The 19712-nt window shown below is 35.7% G+C and overlaps 2 protein-coding genes across 9 annotated transcripts in view; one reads left to right on the forward strand and one right to left on the reverse strand.

Moving 5' to 3' along the window:
* CIP2A (cellular inhibitor of PP2A) overlaps window positions 1–11594 on the reverse strand; it is a 33922-nt gene extending 22328 nt beyond the window's left edge. For 2 of the 3 annotated variants that reach the window (XM_040484437.1, XM_040484436.1), the window contains exons 1-7: window positions 11341–11594; window positions 7150–7297; window positions 4857–4969; window positions 3911–4005; window positions 3308–3404; window positions 2304–2426; window positions 2014–2159 (exon numbers count right to left, since the gene is read on the reverse strand). In XM_040484437.1, coding sequence (XP_040340371.1) covers window positions 2014–2159; window positions 2304–2426; window positions 3308–3404; window positions 3911–4005; window positions 4857–4969; window positions 7150–7297; window positions 11341–11442 — 824 coding nt within the window. In that variant the 5' untranslated portion in view covers window positions 11443–11594. Of the gene's footprint in view, window positions 1–2013; window positions 2160–2303; window positions 2427–3307; window positions 3405–3910; window positions 4006–4856; window positions 4970–7149; window positions 7298–11340 lie in introns of those variants that run through there. The other variant, XM_040484438.1, reaches the window with a different exon arrangement.
* Window positions 11595–11751: 157 nt separating this feature from the next.
* Window positions 11752–19712, forward strand: part of DZIP3 (DAZ interacting zinc finger protein 3) — a 99509-nt gene continuing 91548 nt past the window's right edge. For 4 of the 6 annotated variants that reach the window (XM_040484428.1, XM_040484434.1, XM_040484435.1 and 1 more), the window contains exon 1: window positions 11752–11946. The gene's annotated coding sequence lies outside the window, so the exon portion shown is untranslated. Of the gene's footprint in view, window positions 11947–12062; window positions 12205–19712 lie in introns of all 6 variants that reach the window. The other 2 variants (XM_040484429.1, XM_040484433.1) reach the window with 1 other exon arrangement.

The raw sequence follows: 19712 nt of genomic DNA on the forward strand, positions 1-19712 counted from the left end.
AAGAAAGAAAGAAAGAAAGAAAGAAAGAAAGAAAGAAAGAAAGAAAGAAAGAAAGGTCCACTGTAGGAAATGTAAAACAAAGCTGGGAATAAATATGACAGGTGCTGTCCAGATAGAGATAGTGAGTATATGGGATACAAACTCATAAAGTGTGATTTTCCCAGGTTTTGATTGGGAACCCGGCCATTAGACTTTGGGACAGATTCAGGAATAGTTTGCTAAATGGTATAGCAAATGAACAAGACAACACAATTAAATACAAGTTCCTTTCCAGAGGTGATTCTGGAGTTCTAGGCTAGACAGAAAATAGATAGTGAAACTGAGAGATTTATGGAAGAAGAGATTAAGCAACCACTTACTAATGCTAAATCAGATTATCTTTTGGTCCTCCTGCAGAGGTATATCCTGTTTACTTAGAAGTTGTTAAATAAGCACTATTTGATGGCCAGAATGGGTATACTGGGAGGACTCTTAGAACAGATAAAGAGAGAACAGGTAAAGGAAGGGCACTCTGGAAGGTTTTCTTATCCACCTATGCTTAAGAAAAAAAAATGAAATGCTAACATGAATGCTTCTTGGTTCTGAAAAACATCAGTTAACCACATGGATAGTAATCAACCTTGCCCTAGTGGTTAGCTTTTTAAATTTTTTTAAATTTAAATGTTTTTATTTATTTTTGAGAGAGAAAGAGAGTGAGAACAGAGAGGCAGAGAGAGAGGGAGACACAGAAGCCTAAGTAGGCTCCAGGCTCTGAACTGTCAGTACAGAGCCAGATGCGGGGCTTGAACTCAAGAACCATGAGATCATGACCTGAGCTGAAGTCAGATGCATAACTGACTGAGCCACCCAGGCGATCCAGCTTTTGTTTTTTCAACTTCTAGATTCTATGTTCCTTAAAATTAGGGACTATGTCTTTATACGACTTTTGGATTCTACATTCCTCAAAGATTAGAGACTAGGTCTTCAAATCCCTGCCTCTGCTAATAATCCCTCCTCCCCCAATACTTAACCACAGGAGGGGCTCAATAATTGTTTTATCATTTGTGAACGACTAAATGAAGTCTGAAGCAATCCCTACAACTTCCTAATTCATGATTACAAAGTAGCTAAGGCATTGGGAAAATTTAACTTCAGAAATTAAAAGGCCAGGGTGCCTGGGTGGCTCAGTTGGTTAAGCAATGGACTCTGGATTTGGCTCAGGTTAGGATCTCACAGTTGTGTGATCCAGCCCTGCTTTGGGCTCTGTGCTGACAGTGTGGAGCTGGCCTGGGATTCTCTCTCTCCCTCTCTCCTCTCTCTTTCTCTCTCTCTGGCCCTACCCAGCTGTGTACATGCAAGTGCTCTTACTCTCTCTCTCCCTCTCTCAAAAATAAATAAATAAATATTTAAAAAATATTAATGACAGAATCAACATGTAACAAAAAGATGGGTCTGACTAGCAGTTATCTGAGATGTTTATTTAAGAAAAAAGATATAAAAAGGCCATGAGCTCTTTGGAAAACAGTCGCTAACTGATCTCAAAAGATAAATGATTACATGAAATGTCACTGAGATAGAATGGGCATAAAAAATGTGTTCTCATTTTACCTTAAGACACAACAGAGGCAAACAATAATGTTATCCGTTTTTATGCAGAAAAGAAAAAAAGGACAAACACACTGACATGAATGTTCTTATGGTAACAGTATTCTTTCAAAGAATTCTAATGTCAAGATTTAAAACTGGTGTTGGAAAAGATTAATCAAGATGTGTACATTTAAGAGAATGAGACAACTTTATTCATCTAAGAAACACACACACCTGCCCTATTCTTACACTTTTACATTTCAGACCCGAAAAGCAAAATGACTGGGAATAAAGCACATCAAAATATTTCAATTTTATTCCTTGTTCATCAGTAGAATCCAAGTTCACTAAATCTGAAAAGGCAGTTTTATTAATAACAAACATATGTTGGTTGAAAAGAAAAAAAAGAAATACCAATAAGTCTTAAAATTTGTCAGAGAGCCATACCTGGTAAGATAATCAGCAATTTTGGGATTCTTAAGGAGATCCATCAATAGATCAACTGAATACTTCCTAGTAAGTGTGCCATCACCGTTTATGAGAATATTAAATATTAGCTGAAAAGTCTGATGAATGTTTCGAGCATGGAACAGCTTAAAAACAAATCAGGAAAACTATATTATACAAAAAATGTAGGTCGACATCATTCTAAAGTTTAACAGAGTCTCAATGACTTAAAATATCAGAGAATACAAATTCCAGAACTATTTCACAAATAATAAAAAAATCATATTTACCTTTTCGCCAACCTCTTCATTTAATGTCAAACTGGACAATATTGAAAGTGCAAACACAACCACAGTTAAACTACTATGGGCCAGGAAGCTTATAAGAGTTCGATAAAAAGATTTCACAGTATTCTGAGAAAGAAAAAAGTTCAAAAAGATATTAAAACAAAAATTAGTATTATATTTTGGTTTAGGATGTCTATCTTGAACAGAGTAGGTAATCTTTTATTTAACATTATCAAACTTGATAGATCATTCAAAAAGTGAGATGGCACATTTTCCATATTGCTTATAGTAATAAAAGCAGGTACAATCTCAGTGGAAAGTTGAGTCCCATGTTAAGATATGGAACTATGAGGAAATGTTTATCTTTCCCAAACACTTCCATGGCTCAAGATAACCTTCTGTCTCCAAAGCACCTCCAGTACATGAACAAATGAGATACTGTTTAATTTAACAACAGGAAACAGGTGATACTGAGTACTGCACAGCAGGGAAACTGTTCACAAACTAAGAATCAAAGAACTTTCTTGATTTAACATATTTCTAACAGTGGTTCAGTTAACCTCATTTGTTCACCTTCAGTGATCACAAGGGCTGGTGATTACTGCTAGTCATTTATTCATGGATCTTTCTAGCGGAGTTGCCACTAATTTTGTGGAAATAGAAGACTGAGGTAAACGGAATTGCCAGTGATGTGCATCCTTCCTATTAGCACAAAATAATTTAGAATTTCTCTTATTAATTAATACAAGAAATAGTGGGATGCTATAGAGAAGGAAAACTTTTAGTACTCGTTTATTAATACTTATCATCTTAAATACAACATGTGCAAAGGGTGGAATACTTCAAGTTAATTATGTGTCAATGTGATTGTTCCTTAATTCTGATGAGTCAGCTGCATGAGACATGAGAATTCTTGTTAATCTATTTTTAAAGAAAAAGATGGATACAATTTTCTGTAAGTTTAGAACCCACCACAAATAAGAAAGATTTTACGCAAAACTTCTTACCAAAGTCTTTATGTATGTTTGAACAGAAAGATTGTGTCGACAAAGATTTGCCAATAATCCTAGACAAGGCATTGTTAACTCATCTTCAGGAGACTGACTGTTGTTTTAAGGAAAATAATAAAAGATAAAAGCATTAAGTTCATTTTAAATTACTCTTTGATAGTAATTCACATTTAAACTCCTTTTTATATGCAAAAACAATGTGAACACAGTCAAGCTTTGAGTAGTATTTGGACCATTTATTTCATGTTTTGAAACTAAATGATCTTATTGAATTGTAGCACAGAAATATGGAAATAACAGAATGACCATGTGCTATCTCATCAGTATATTCTCCTATCAAGATTAAATATAAGCATACAATTTTCAGGGTTGATAGTTTTCTGTCCAAATCAATTCATTTTATAAATTTCTGTTATGAAGACTAAAGCCGCTTTATGCACTTGATCCTTGAAACTATCTAAAAGGAGTAAACAAGAATCAGAGTCTCACTCAATTTAAAAAGCTGGAAAAAATTATCTAAGAAAAACTGAACTATTCCACAGTTTTAGTTTGAAAATAAATCAACAAATTATTTGGTTACATGTTTGGTTGCATACTCACATATGATCTATCAGGAATGTAATTAACTCATCTATATTGGCACCAGAATGGAGAATTTTGATGTTATATGTTAATCTTTGTAGAAGTTGAATGCACTGAGAATAAAAAAAAATAGTAATAAATATAAACATAAAAACATTTCATATGGACTCCTAATCATATTCTGAGTGTGTCACCATTTTAGGAAGCAGAGTTTAGAGCAAGAACTTTTCGATTTCTTAAATGGTTCATTTTTATTTTTAAACATAAAGTAGTGAGACTACTAAGAATTTTAGGGTTCATTTCCTGATTCCACACATTTCCACACAATCTATTTTAAACAGAGCATCTTGTCATCAACCTCGTTCACTTAACCATCTTAAACAAATATGCAAGCTGAAACATATATATTCCATCAATTCTAAGATAGATTTTTTCATATTTTTGCCACTTTTAAAACTGCATGTCAGTGTAATTGGTAATGTTTTCCTTTCTTGCAACTGATGGCACTTTAGGTTCAATAAAATATTATCTGTATGAGAACTTCGAGTCTATGCTAAATAAAACTAAATCTATAGCTTCAATTTTTTTGTAGAATGTTTCCTCAACTGACTGAGACTAGATGCCAACTCATTTTGCAATTTTAATACGAATAGCTTACATCTCAAAATGCTGACATCTGTGTTTATAAGTCTGTCAAAGCAGTTATAATGTAGATTTGTTTCTCTTCAAAATAATGCTGGATGTGGATAAGCTTCCCTCCTCTAGAAACTTTTAAATTAGTAGTACATGTGTAATCAACCAGCTCTTAAATTTATTAATGGGGAGAACTGGGCCTATTCATGCAGTATTATGCCAGCACATATGCTATAAGCTAGCAATTTACAATAGATACTGTGAATTTTGATCTGCAAATAAGGAAGGAAAAAGAAGTATTAAGTGAAAAGTACTGTGTGGGTGTATGTACCTGCAAAAACACTGAATCACCATGGCAAGTGCTGCCCCGACAAACCATTCCTGCCAGCACGCTATTCAGGTTGTATGTGTTCTGAAGACAGTCTCTGGTTTCATTGTCTACAGCTGTAAGTTAAGATAAAATGGCACCAAATATTTAAAAAAAAAATTTTTTTTATGTTTTTTAATTTTTTTTTTGAGAGAGAGCGAGCGAGCAAGCGAGCAGGGGAGGGGCTCCCTCTCTCAAGAGGGAGACACAGAATCTGAAGCAGACTCCAGGCTCTGAGCTAGCTGTCAGCACAGAACCTGATGCGGGGCTCAAACTCACAAACCATGAGATCATGACCTGAACCAAAGTCAGACGCTTAACCAACTGAGCCACCAGGTGCCCCAAAATGGCACCAAATGTTTTTATTCATGGTTTTCATGAATAAAAGAGAAATAATCTTTAAGTTTATTTTGTATTAAAGTTACTTATCAAGTATGATATGGCTATTTTACTTATAATTACTTTCCAATTCAAAAGTTTAATCAAAGAAATAGTATGAGCTGTAAAAGGGAAGGGAGTATAAGCTTTTCCTTTTCTGTCAATAAACAAATGATTTTTCTATGTAGACTAATTTAAGGGAAAAACTTGCTTTACATACTTGCAGAAATTTTGCAGTTAAAAGATTATCATCTCAATTTTTCTGTAACTTAAAGCTGCTCTAAGGAATAAAAGTCTATTAACTAAAAAGTAAAACTTAAAAAAGACTGTAACTTTAAAAATTTCTAATATATTTAAATGTTGAAAATGACTGCCATTCTCACACAAAAGGTTGGTGGATATTAGAATTAGCATAGCTTTTTTGGAAAGTAATTTAGTAACAATCATCAAATTGAAAAATGACCTGAAAATTCTGAGAATTAACTCAACAGAAATATACTAATATTTGACCAAAAAATCCATAAAATGTTCATTGCACTATTGATTCTGATAGCAAAAAAAACTTGAAAAAGAGCATACATTAGTTTCCACCATTAGGAGCATAGCTGAATAAATTATAGTACTCCACAGTGTGGTACAAAGCAGCTATTAGATAACAACATGGAAAGATAGCTAAGATAAGTGAAAAAAAAGAAAAATCTGATGCTCTACAACACCATTTTTAAAAAAATAACCAAAATTATCTGTTATAGAATAGAAAAGATCTAGAAAGGGACACCTGGCTCAATTGGTTAGTGCCGGACTTCGCCTCAGGTCATGATCTCATGGTTTGTGAGTTCGAGCCCCATGTCTGGCTCTGTGCTAACAGCTCAGAGCCTGGAGCCTGCTTCGGATTCTGTGTCTCCCTTTCTCCCTCTGCCCCTTCTCGGCTCACACTTTGTCCCTCTCTCTCTCAAAAATAAATACACGTTAAAAAAAAAAATTAAAAAAAAAAAAAGAAAATATCTAGAAAGACACCTGTCAAACTCTTAAGAATGTTATCCACCAACATAGAAATGATGAGGAGGTGGTGATGAATAAAGACTCATTCTATTTTACTCTGTATCTGTACTAACTTGAGAGATACTGGGCCACAGTGGCTATTTAAATTTAGATTAATTGAAATTAAAGATTTAGTTCTTCAGTGTACTACTCACACTACAAACGCTCAATAGCCTTAATGTGGCTAATGGCTACTATAACAAACAATATACATATAGAATATTTCTATCATCACAGAAAGTCCTACTGGGCATGTTGGTCTATGTTAATATTTTTGGATCACTGAGATTTTTTTTCATAATAAGCATGTATTAATTTTATAATCACACTCAGAATTATCTCCCCCCAACTCGCAAGCACACATTAAAAAAAAAGTACCCATTAAATGAAAATTTAAAAACTAAAGATAGAAGTAGAAAAAGCAACACCTACATTTTTACCCTTAGCTCTGAGTTCAGTGTAGCCTATCGAAAAAGAGTGATTTTTTTCATCGCTAGCTATGACTTTTCCGAGTGATGTAGTTAGCCGAGGTAATATGTGCATGTATTTTTTTTTTTAATTCAAAAGTAGGCCAGCATGTCTCAAGGTATTCTTTTCTGTAGACCACTGAACCTTTGATATACTTCAGATTCTTTGTTCCAATAATTTTAAGAATGGATGCATACAATATTCTCTTTACAAGGGATCCATAACGCAAAATAGTTTTGAAAGGTCCCACAAGGAAGAAATCTTTTGAATGCGAATCATTCTCCAAAAAATACTATAACTAAATCCACCTTTTAAAAATATTAAATTCAACATCTTCTAAAAACTGGAAAAGAGAAACTAAATACATTACCTAGTTGAGACAGCAAGCTGATGATACTTAAGACCAGTGGTGCACTTATGCTTGGGTCTTCAAGTAGCTCCACAAGGCAGCTCAAGCATTCGCTTGGTAGTATCTGATTTGGTGTAAACAATCGTGTGAGCTTCTGCCCAGAAATTACCTACAAAACAGTCATTAAAATGTGTTAGTTAAGATTTGGCAATTTGCATCTCTTTTCCACTTCAAACAAGAACTCAGTTCTTCCAAAGTACCACTGCCTCGCTTTTTCCCAATTTAGAAAAGTCATAAATGCTGTTCCCTCTGCCTGGAAAATTACCCATCTCTTCTCTCACTAGCTAATATAATCATTCAGATCTGAGTTTTAATCCGTTTCTGCCTGAAGCTAACCCTCTTCCACCAACTAGGTTAGGTTTGCCTATTACACTATCCTATTGTCTTTTATACTTTTATTTCACAAGCTGGCAAACTTTGACAACCCAGCAATACTTACCCTTACTACACAGAACACTCTATTAAGTCATAGGGTTTAAATCAACACTCTACTACCAACATATTTATTGAGTCAGTAAGTTCCAGTATATGCACTCCACCTATTTTTAAGGGAGACAATGCAAAGTGAAAACTAGCTAAATCCAAAGGCTTACCTATGGGATTAACTATGTGATCACTCCTTTTGTTCCCTCCAAAGACAGTTGCTGAGCCCAGAAGTTAGAGATGACAAAAAGGGAAGTTAAAAAAAATTATTTTAGGGGCACCTGGGTGGCTCAGTCGGTTAAGCGTCCGACTTCGGCTCAGGTCATGATCTCACAGTTCATGAATTTGAGCCCCACGTGGGGCTCTTTGCTAACAGCTCAGACCTTGGAGCCTGCTTGGGATTCTGCGTCTCCCTCTCTCTCTAACCCTTCCCACTTGCGAGCATGCTCTCACTCTCAAAAATAAATTTAAAAAAAATTTAGAAAATTATTTCAAGTAGTCAGGTCAGGCACAAATTTTCTTTTGGGTTATTCAACTTTTTTACTCCCCTCTTAAAACTCTATAAACCACCCTCTCCTTTTCCCCCTGAAAAGGTAAAGCTGAGATTGAAGGCCAAAAACAGTTGTCAGCCATGTATTTTCAAAATGCTTTTTGAATGTTATTAAAAGCCTATTGTAAAAATAAGTATCTTTTCTATAAAGATGGAAAGTTATTTTAGAATTAGATAAAAATTTTTTTTGTTAAAAGGTCTAAGCAGGAATCCTTCCTTTCTATATCTCTCTTTTATTTCCTCACCCAGATGTCAGTTTTTCTTCTAAAGCTTTGCTGATAAGAAAGCTTCAGGATATTTATTCCTAAGGAATATTTTTGTTGTTGTTTATTTATTTATTTGAGGGAGAGAGAGCGCACAAGTAGGAGAGAGACAGAGAGAGGGAGAGAGAATCCCAAGCAGGATGCCCACTGTCAGTGCAGAGCCCAATGCAGGGCTCAGACCCATGAGCCCGTGAGATCATGATCTGAGATGAAGTTGGTTGCTTAACTGATTAAGCCACCCAGGTGCCCCTGAAGAGTTTCAACATTAAAGTAAAAAACAAAAAACAAAAAACATTAAAGTAAATTTGAAAAGACAAAAAAATTTGGTAGATATTTGGGGGTAAGGAATCTTCTTATTGCCCTTTTGCTTACTTATATAAAGCTGGTCCTTTAGAAGATAAAGACATTTTCTGCTTTAAAAACTATTTGCCTCAGGACAAGACCTGTATTTCAACAGCATAAGTACTCCAACATGTAATATTTATTACAAGGTAAAACGTAAAAACCACTTTACAAATTTTCTTTACTTGGATGTTTTCATGCAAACAGATTTTAGTAATAACTAATTTTAGCACTTACTTTGGCCTAAGCATTGTTCTATGTACATATGTTAATTCTTTTTATCTTCATAAGAACTGTTAAGTGCTGTTTTGCAGATGAGTAAACTGAGGCATACACCAAGACACAGCATAACTGAAATTCATTGTTCCCGAATCCATGCTCATAATCATTATGTAACATTAGCACTATAAAAAACCACCAAAAGTGAGACCAGCCCAGCTCTGCCAATCATAAAAAAATTCAAAGCTCAGGTCCTGCATGGGGCTACAAAGAAAAAATATAGAAGTGCAAAATAGCAGAATCAATCATCTCCTTTCACATGATAGCCACTTCTTTGTATCCTCAGATGTTGCTCTCATGAAGTATGAACAAAGATATTCACCATTAGTATCACCCATCAAAATGGTTAAAATTTAGAAATCTGAAAACACTAAGGATCTGTGTGGATGAGTGACAGCAAATTTCACATATTGCTGGTAGGAGGGTAAAAATGGTGCAACCGGTGGAAAACTGCGTGGCAGTTTCAACAAAAAATGAACAAAGATCCACCAAAAGACCTAACAATTCCACTCCTAGGTATCTAAATGAGTGCATATATCTCAAAAAAATATAAAAATGTTTATAACATATTTGCTCTGAATCCTACCCAGAACTGGAAACAACCCAACTGCCCATCAGCAGAATGTAAGCTCTTGCCCATTTATACAGTGGAATTCCTACATAGCAATAAAAAAGAATGAACGTACTGGCACATGTGCAACATGAATAGATTTTATAGATTTGTAGAGTAGAAGCCAGACACAAAAGTACATATTATAGGAGTCCACTTATCTGAACCTTATGAAACGGGACCACTGAAGAAACCTTATAGGGGACTGGAAATGTTCTGTGTCATGAAACAAGTGGTACCTACTTGACTATATACGTATGATAAAAACTCAAGCTCTTCACTTAAGATCAGTGCACATTATGTGCTGTATGTATGTTATCTCTCTAAATGGCAAAAGAGTTTTCAGTAAAACCCTTAAAAGTTCCGGAATGCAGTATCAAGCGGTTTCTAAGCCTCAAATTTCTTTGAATTTCCTTCAATTCACTGCAACATGGCTCTCAGATTCAAGGCATGTTTCTGATTAGTATTTAAAATGATGTACTCCTACTTCTTAAATAAAACTGCTTACTCTGTGGCTTCTGGAGCCCACTATCACATTTTTATATTCTAATTGAGAAGCAAAGCTTTAGCATTTAAAAGCTAACACTTTATTCGTTTTGCAGAGATTTGTTGAGGTAATGAATGAAAAAAGAAAATGTACTTAGGAGATGGGCACCTGAAGTGATAAGAAGGAGCATCAGTGAAGCTGGAGGAAACAGGAACATTTAATGCATTCCAGTATCACAACAGTTATCCAGATTGATGTTGCTGTACTATTCACAACAGTCTTTTCTCTCCAGTAGTAATTTGCTAATCTTTGTAATCTAGACTTTATTTCATAAATATAATAGAATATATTTTAAAATTATGTTCAGTTCTATGTTAACAGAAGCTGTGACAGATGGAATTAAAATAAGCTTTGGCTGAGCTTAATTTTTTTTTTTAATTAAACTGAGGTTATTGTTAGTTGGAATTCTGTGAATGTGCAAGAAATGAGATTAAAAGCCTAAAAACAAATAGGAACACAGAAAGCTGTGAATAAGTGATCTAGCCATAAATTAGTGGGAGCTAACAGAAAAAGTGAAAGCAATTTAGCAATTCAGGTTTGAAAACTGGGAACAGTATATTTTGGTTAAAAAAATTATGATTAGTATTTTGATTGCTTTTTAACCCAAGGAAAGTTAAAAAAAAATTTTCTTTTTCAAATTCGAGTTCAACATGAGTTATAAGAGAAGCAGCAAGCAATTGGTTCAGATTGTAAGCTGCCTAAGGGACAGGAATAAAACAAGTTTTAATCATCACTCCCCATCACCTTCACTCTCGAGAATTGCTGTGTATTCTGCAAGAGCTCTGTTGCGATGGAAAAACCAAAGAAACGAAGGAAAAGAAAGAGGTCCGAACATTCTCCTCTACCAATCCCCAAAGAGCCTAAATCCCCCAACATTTTGTCCCACCCTCCCTCTTCCTAGGACTTCGAGTATCAGTCACTATTCCCTCTAGCTGCAGCCAGCTGAACGCGGATGAACTTGGGCGGAGTTAAGAGTGGGAATTCAAGGCTGACTTTCGCCTTCCTTACTAATACAAAAAGAGACCTAAGGGAGCGATGGGAAGACCTTTGCAGGCTGGGGCCGCAACACCCCGGCCGCACCGTGAACTAAGGGTTTCTACAGGGAAGCTTATCTAGTCCCCATCCCGTAGTCCCTCACCTCCAAGTGCCGCAAAAGCTGGGTGGCATTCGCCTCCGACTTAACGGCTTTATACTGACTGATGGTCAGGAGCAAGGACTTCAGGCAGGCGGTGGAGTCCATTGGCACTCGCCACAACCCCACCTGGGGGCCACTACCACCCTGCCGGCACCAGCCTCCAACTTTCGCGGCGCTTTTTTTGATTTTTCAGCCCCACCCCCCTAAGTCCCGATGCTTCCGGTTCCGGTAGCGCTTCGGAAGTCCCTGGGTACCCTGGGAGAGCTGCTGTCAATGAAGAAAGGAGATGCGAGAGGGTCTAGTGGGTCTGTGGGTTCTTCAAGGGGGTTGGAAGCTGTCCTTTCCCGAACTTCTTTACCCATTCCCTCAACCCACCGTCGCTTCGAAAAGCCGCGAGCTTTCAACTTCGAGATCCCGTGGAGACGATAAATCTCGCGAGAAATGCGATTGCGACTCAATTTGCGAAGGGGCGGTTAGGCGCGGGGGGTCCGTGTTCATTAGAGCTCTGAGTTTTCGTTTGCTTCTTCGGCCTTCACGCTGGATGGCCGGTTTTTCTTTGTGCATGAACCTCTGCCTGAGAAATGGTCGCCTCCCCGTAGTCTAGACACGGTGAGGAGCTCTGAGGAGAATCTTGGCCTCTAGATTTTGAGGGGGCCTGGGAGGGACCTCTTTTTAAATATTTTTCCTGCGTCCACCCTTTCTACCCAGAAATGTTTGTTTTTCAGAGTAAGCCTGGGGCCATTGGGATTCTGTGGCGAGGTAGTCATGCCCTTAAGGTAGTCGTCAAACTTATTCCAGAAAGCTAGCTCCTGGTGACTTCTGGGCCAGGTATTGCTGCGGAGAGTGTTCTCATTAGCGTCAGTTTTTGTAAGTGAAGGTATCTATTTTTATTTGGCATGATCCATTGCTTTCTAAGCCTCGGTGTCTTCTATGAAACACGGCACCGCCCTTTGCGTTTTTTGTAAGAGATAATATTGTGCGTGTGTATGTAATGAAATGAGTTGCTGGTTTTGGAGCTTTTTTTGCTGGAAGTATGCTAATATTGAATTAAGCTTTAAAAACCAGTTTGGAAACAATTGAAAGAGCAAGGCGCATGTCGTTTTAATTAAAATCATTCGTCATGGATCATGTTTTGTCAGTTCAAAAAATGTTTTTACATTACAGTTTTAAAATGGATTTTTTATATTAAAAGTTTTTAGTTTGCAAGCTTACAATAATCCAGCCAATTGAGACATACATGTAAAAATAGGTAATGTACATATACATTCATTCATTCTGTAAACAGTTATCGATTGTATAACGTGGGTTAGAAGTCGCAGGAGAACAAAGATGATGAAGTATCCCTGCTGGGAAGCAACTGTCTAATTGGGGAAATGTACTAAATAGGTAGTACATATGGAATTCATATAAGTTAGAGGCACCATGCAGTTATGTTGACCAGTGAAGCCAGGCTTTATGTTTACAAACTCTGGTTCCACCTTTTACTATGTGACCATAAGGCAGATTCTCTCTGCTTCAGTTTCTTAAAATCCAGCTAACGGTAGTACCTGTTCAATAAGTTAAATAAATCAGAAATCATTGAGAGCCTACAGTGTACCAGGTACTTGTCTAAGCACTAGGGATTTAAGTGAATAAAACCTATGTTATGGAAATTATGGTCTGATAGGAAAAAAACAGCTTGTAACAGAGGTGAGATGGAGAAAAAAATTTAGCAGAATTATTCTTGGAGAATAATGGTGGTTGGGAAGAAGGGAGTTGGGAGGTCAAGATAGAGCAAGCAATATTTGAGGAAGTGCTTCAAGGAGTTGAAGGAGACAGCCCTGCTCTCTAGGGGGAAAAGTAGAAAAGCAAGGGCAGAGATTCTGAAGTGGGACCATGATGTGTGTCAGGAACACCAAGGATGCCACTATGACTAGGGTAGACAGCAAGGGTGAGAGTAGCAGTAAAGATGAGGTCATGTCAGGTGGTGCAAACCATTATAAAATGAGCTAATCAACTTACAAGAATTTAGAGCAGTTGCCTGGCATAATTACTTTCTCAGCAGGTGTTAGTTACACCTTAGTTCATTAGCAAATGCAGTGATAACCTTTTGGTTGGTGTTAGACTTTTCACTAATAATGATAAGTGTCTCATCTTCATACTCATTCTCAGCCAAGGGAAGAGGTCAAAGCTGCTATCTGTAAATGCCATCTTTCTTTACACTCTTTCATTTTAACATAAGTAATTATCCATCTTTCTTTACAATCTTTCATTTTAACATAAGTAATGATACAAATTTTGCATTCTCATCTGTAAGATACTCATTTTAATATGTCTTTCTTAAAAAATCGTTTTCAAAAATTGATGTTGCAAGTATAGTAGGATGTACCATGATGGTAACTGTGAGAAGCCCTAACACATTTAGGCAGAGATACTTGCACATCCTAATATGAGAAACCGTCTTATTTTAGGCACCAAAAAATGGGGAGGAGGAGGAAGTGGTGATGATGATGGTGATGAAGCTCGGTCCAGATGACTGAAGACCTTATTCTTGATATTGAATTCAGTGGTGATCTTTGGCTTTTAACTGGGGCCTGATCTATTTAGGTTTGTGTTTTAGGTTGATTGGCAACTGGGCAGCCTGTGATTTTGATAAAGATAAGGGTAGGAGTAATGAGAATATTTAATTTGCTGAGTCTTTGCAAAGGATTACCAGGGGTAATTGAAGTGGAGATAACAAAGAGGTGAAAAATTGGAGAAATAAGTAGGTGAAATAGGCAGGATTTAATGACTTATTTCAGATGTGAAGAGAAGCATGAAACTAGAAGGGACTCCAAGTTTCTAGTTGGGGTGACTGAGAAGATACAGATACTGCTGAGATAGTTAATACTATTCAGGTTGTATTTCATGTTCAGTGAAATTTTATGTAATTTATCTTCTAGTCTTGTATTAAGTTTGTTCCAGGGCATTGCATAATTTTTGTTAATGTGAGCGGGTTCTCTTTTTCTCCTTTAAAATTTGGTATTGCTACTGTAAAAAAAAAAAAGATGCTGATTTTGATACATCTTTTATCCAGACCCTGACTAAAATTTATTAGTTTTTATAGAATTTTGCTTACTCTCTTAGACTTTCTCACTATATATCATCTATAAATAATAATTTCATCATGTCCAGTATATGTTGTCTTTATTTCATTAGTGCAAAAACAAATTGGAATAATCATGGTGATACTGAACATCTTTGTCTTATGATTTAATTGAATGGGAATGACCAGTATTTTAACACTTAGTATAATTTGTGCTATTGGCTTGTAGTAGTCTTTCAAATGTTTAGATTGCCCTTTATACCTGTTGTACTTAAAGACTTGCCAAAGCGTCTACGTAAAAACATTATCAAATACTTATGTTTATAGATCACATTTTCCACTTTGACATGATAATGCAATGTATTGTGTTGCTTTTTTGTTCTTGGGATAATAATAGCTAACACTTATTGAGCATTTGTTAGAAGCCAGGCACTATTCTAAGAATTTTGTACTTACTAATTAATCTTCATAACAACTTCATACTTTAGGTACTATTATCTCCGTTTTACAGGTGAAAAAACTAAGGAGAGGTGAAATAATTTGCCCAAGGTCATACAGATTATAGTAACAAAACTTGTATTTGCTATGATGCAAATATTTTATTCAGGATTTTGTATTTAAAATTTTTGCATTAATGTTTTCTTTTCTCTTGGAATTTGTGAACTTTTGAAAAATGAATTGGATGTTTAATCTTTTTTTCTGTGCTACAGAATGAGAATCACATAGGAATCAGGTGGTCCTTGTAGATTGTATACAACTGGCCTATAAAATCAAGTAGCTGATTTAGTGGTAGATCTTTTGAAAATATTTGAATTGGTAATATGGTTATAGATCTGATCATTTTTTCCACCTTTCCTTAGGTTTGGAAATAAAAATATTCTAATATAGCAACTCTAGATTTAAAGAATTAAAAAAAATTTTTTTTAATGTTTACTTATTTTGAGAGAGAAAGTGCGCGTGTGAGCAGGGGAGGGGCAGAGAGAGTGGGAGGCACAGAATTTGAGGCAGGCTCCAGGCTCTGAATTGTCAGCACAGAGCGCCATGCAGGGCTCGAACTCACAAACGGTGAGATCATGACCTGAGCCAAAGTTGGACCCTTAATTGACTGAGCCACCCAGGTGCCCTAGATTTAAAGAAATTTTGATATGAAGTTGCATCAGTATTCTAGTAATTTTCTTAATCTCTTCATTGTAGTTTTAAATTTCCTTTTTCATTTAAATGTTACCTATATTTTTCCTTACGGAAAGTTCCTTACTGGAAACTTCTAGGGGTTTATCTACTTCATTCAGCTTTTCAAGAACCAACTTTACTCTTTTCCTTTTTTGTCAGAATCACTAATTTTACATTTAGGTTTATTAATTCCATCCATGTACATATTTTCCCTTATTTTTTTTTTTTTTAAGGTTTAAGGCTTATCAAATTTACATATATATTTTTTATAAAGGACATTTATGCCCACAGATTTTAAAAGGATAGTAGCTAAAGTGAGCATCTGCATTTCACTTTTATGTTTTTTAAATATTTGTTTGTTTATTTATATTGAGACAGAGAAAGATAGAGGGAGAGGTATCTAGAATCCCAGGCAGGCTCCACACTCAGTGAGGAGCCTGATGTGGGGCCTGGATCTCACAACCATGAGATCATAATCTGAGCTAAAATCAAGAGTCAGACACTTAACCCACTGAGCCACCTAGGTGCTCCTGTATTTTACTTAAAAAAAGAAAAAAAGCCAGTTAAATTAGTTTGACCAACCAGGTAAAAAATTTTTTAAATATGAATATTCCTTCATTCTCAAAGAGCTTAGATTCTGTTACACAAATCAGAGTAAGTGTTATTAAGAGAAATGGAGAGTACTATAGGAACACATTTTTTAGGGCAAAATATTAATATCTTCAAGGTTTGGCTTAAAATCCCTTTTCTCCATAGATTTTTTTTATTGACATCCTTTGTATTTGCACAGACATTTTCCCTAATTTATAGTTCCAGAAACATATTAAAGGGAGTTAAAAAAAATTGCTTAGGATCTTAGAACTCAGTATTAGGGCTGTCTAGCTCCTTTATTTCTTTTAGAAAAACTTAGCATACCTTTAAGAGTAAAATAGATTTTTTTAGAGAGAGAGTGCTAGCTGGGAAGAGGGGCAGAGGGAGGGAGAGATAGAGGATCTCAAGCAGGCTCCATGCTCAGCACAGATCCCATGACCCTGGGATCATGACTGGAGCCGAAACCAAGAGTTGGAACACTCAACTGACTGAACCATCCAGGCACCCCATAAAGTGGAATTTTTAAAAACGTTTATTTTTTGTGAGAGCGAGAGAGAGCATGCACAAGCAGGGGAGTAGTAGAGAGGGAGAGAGAGATTCTTAAGCAGGATCCATGCCCAGCATAGAGCCTTATGGAGGGCTTGATTTCACGACTGTAAGATCATGACCTGAGCTGAGATCAAGAGTTGGATGCTTAACTGAGCCACCTAGGCCCTCCTGAAAGTTTTTAATGTCTCATGACCAGAGCTTAAGTCCTGTTATATAAATCAGACTGAATGAAGATATGAATTTGTGACAGAAGTGCAGAGTTTATAGAATACTGAATGTTGTAGTATGAGAATTATACCAACAGTGTGAACACAGAGCTAATTACCATACATTTAATGAGTGCTTGAGTGGTAAGTACATTTCCAGGTACTGGGGTTATGGCAGTGAATCAGATAAAAAATTTCTATCCAGGTGGAGCTTTTATTTTAACGGGAGACATAGACAACAAATAAGAACTATAAATAAAATGTACGAATGTAGTAAGTGCTATGGAGGAAAATAAAGGGAAGAGGGAAAGGAAGTATCAGTCAAGATGGAGTGTTGGAATTTTAGACAGTGTGGCATATTGTTCAGTATTTGCTGCATAGCAAATCACCTCAAAACTCAGTGGTTATAAATCGTGAGCATTTATTTCTTGCTCACCAGACTTTGAGTTGACTGCAGTTAGTCTGATCTAGACCTGGCTTGGCTGAGTGGCTCTGCTTCAGCCATTTTGTGGGGAGAAGGCAGTATCTAGAGCTCAGTTTCAGTTATGTTTCGATATCTACTAGACATCCAGGAGATGCTGAATGGGCTGTCGAATATATTATTTGTAGTTAAGGGAGAGGTCAAGGCTAAAGGTAAAAATTTAAAGCCTTGAACCTAAATGATAAAAGGTGAGTGTGGATAGAAAAACTAAACCACAGGGTACTTAAATATTTAGAGGAAACAACAAAGAACACTGAGTAGCTGCCAGAAGACAGAGGCCCTGTCTTGATTCCATGGTTGTCTGCAGGGATAGTTTTACAGTAGTATATGGGCTACTTTTGACCTGTAAAGAAGGGCTCAGGTTGGCAGAGAAGGCAGTCTTAATTTACACACAAGCTCCGTCTTCTGCCTTCTGAGGACTTGCGGTATTCAGAAGAAAGGTGGCTTCATTCTTTAAATTAAATATTGAGTGCTTGAAGTGTACCAGGTTCTGTTGTAGGCTCTGCAGATATATAGCAGAGGGATTAAAAAAAAAAAATTCCTGACTTTGTGGAGCTTCTATTCAGTGGAGATGTGAGGCCAGATGTAAATTAGGAGATTATTAAGTATGCATAAATAGCAGGTAGAACAAAAGTTCTATTGGCCCGGGTTCCAAAGATTCAAGGCAAAGAAATCTAGTGGTAGAAAATTGGCAGAGGTCTAGGCATGGACTCATTTGGATACCTTGTCTCTACTGTAGTTAAAACAATATTAAATATTCAAATATTCAAATATTAATATTAAATTGATTTTGCCCTTTATGCAGAGCCAGAAAACTAAGTCTGTAGAATTAATGTCAACTTTGATTTTTGAGAAATGTTACCCTCAACACAAAGGCAAAAAACCTGTTAAGCCAAAATTGCTCTCTTTTCAATTATTCTTCCTGTTTCTTTTCCCAATCAAGTGTTAAAATTCAACTTACCTCTAAATGATTTGCCAAACCATAAAATTAACTTTTTCACTTTTCAAACAATTCCTGTTTTTTTTTGTTTTTTTTTTGTTTTTTTTTTCCATGCACATTTCACAGAATTCAACTTTAGTTTAAGTACATGGTTTGGGTAATTTGGGTAAATGTTTTTTACCCCAATTTCACATCTAATTTCATATCTCAGTATCAGAAGGTTGCCTTTTTTTTTAAACATAAATATTATCCATTGTTTCTGAATCCCAATTTTGCAGATAAAGGTAAGTGACATAATTTTATTTTCAATTAAGATACAATAATCATTTTTACCTATAGTATTTATTGAAGACCTACTTTATACAGAGCCAAGTCCTTTGCATATCTCATTTTTAAACTTCCAGTCTTTCAGAAAGTAGATATTACTATGTTCATGAAAGATATTATTATGTTCTGTTTCTTTAATTAAAATGTGGAACCATTTTCTAAGATAGTGGCATCCAAAGTGGAATATGCACACCTTGGGATATATGAAGCTATCAGGGTGTGGGAACAATTAGAAATTTTTACTTATTTTGAGATCATTCTTTTTTATTTTATATTATAGTAATATCTATATAATTCATAAATGAATTGCTTTTCATGTATTGTCAGTGTATTCTCAGACTTATTGCTTTAGATACATGGTGATCAAAAAAAATTTGGAGACTTCTCCAAAATTGTTAACCTTAACAGAGCATTTAAACACATATTAATTATTGTTCATTTTAGTAGCACGTGTAGTACTGGCATTTTTCTGAATTGTTTTCTTGAACAAATGGATTTTCTTAGCAAAAACTAATGAGAATAATATATTATGAAATTATCAGATGTCATGATTATCTTTACAGTATCATTACTAGTCAGTAAGGTCACATAAATAGTTTTGTTTCTAAGTGTTTGTCTTTATGCATATTACTCGGTTTAGCTCAAAATTGAACACCACGCTTAAATAGTTAAATATTGCACTTAATGGGACCTAGTGGAAAGAATATGGAATTTGCAGTTAGTGAAACTTGGGCCTGAATTTCTGCTTTTATTAATTTGTTAGCAATATGAACTCTAAATCCCTCAGTTGCTTACTTTTTAAAATGAATTACAGTAATGTTTATTTCACAGTTGTGTGAGGATCAGATGTGTATTCACTGTACATAGGTACTTAGCCTAGAGCCAGACACATAGGAGCTGATGAAAATTAATCTTATTTTTGATGAAACCACAGTTATTTACACCCAATTAATTTTATGAGAGAAAATTCTTCATAACCAAACCTTGACCTACCTTCTCAGCTAAACTCTTCTTACAAATATATGTCTTTCTGAGATAATGAGTCTT

This window comes from Herpailurus yagouaroundi, unplaced genomic scaffold, assembly GCF_014898765.1.
Source record: "Herpailurus yagouaroundi ecotype Mexico unplaced genomic scaffold, PumYag 162, whole genome shotgun sequence".
NCBI classification, from domain to species: domain Eukaryota; kingdom Metazoa; phylum Chordata; class Mammalia; order Carnivora; family Felidae; genus Herpailurus; species Herpailurus yagouaroundi.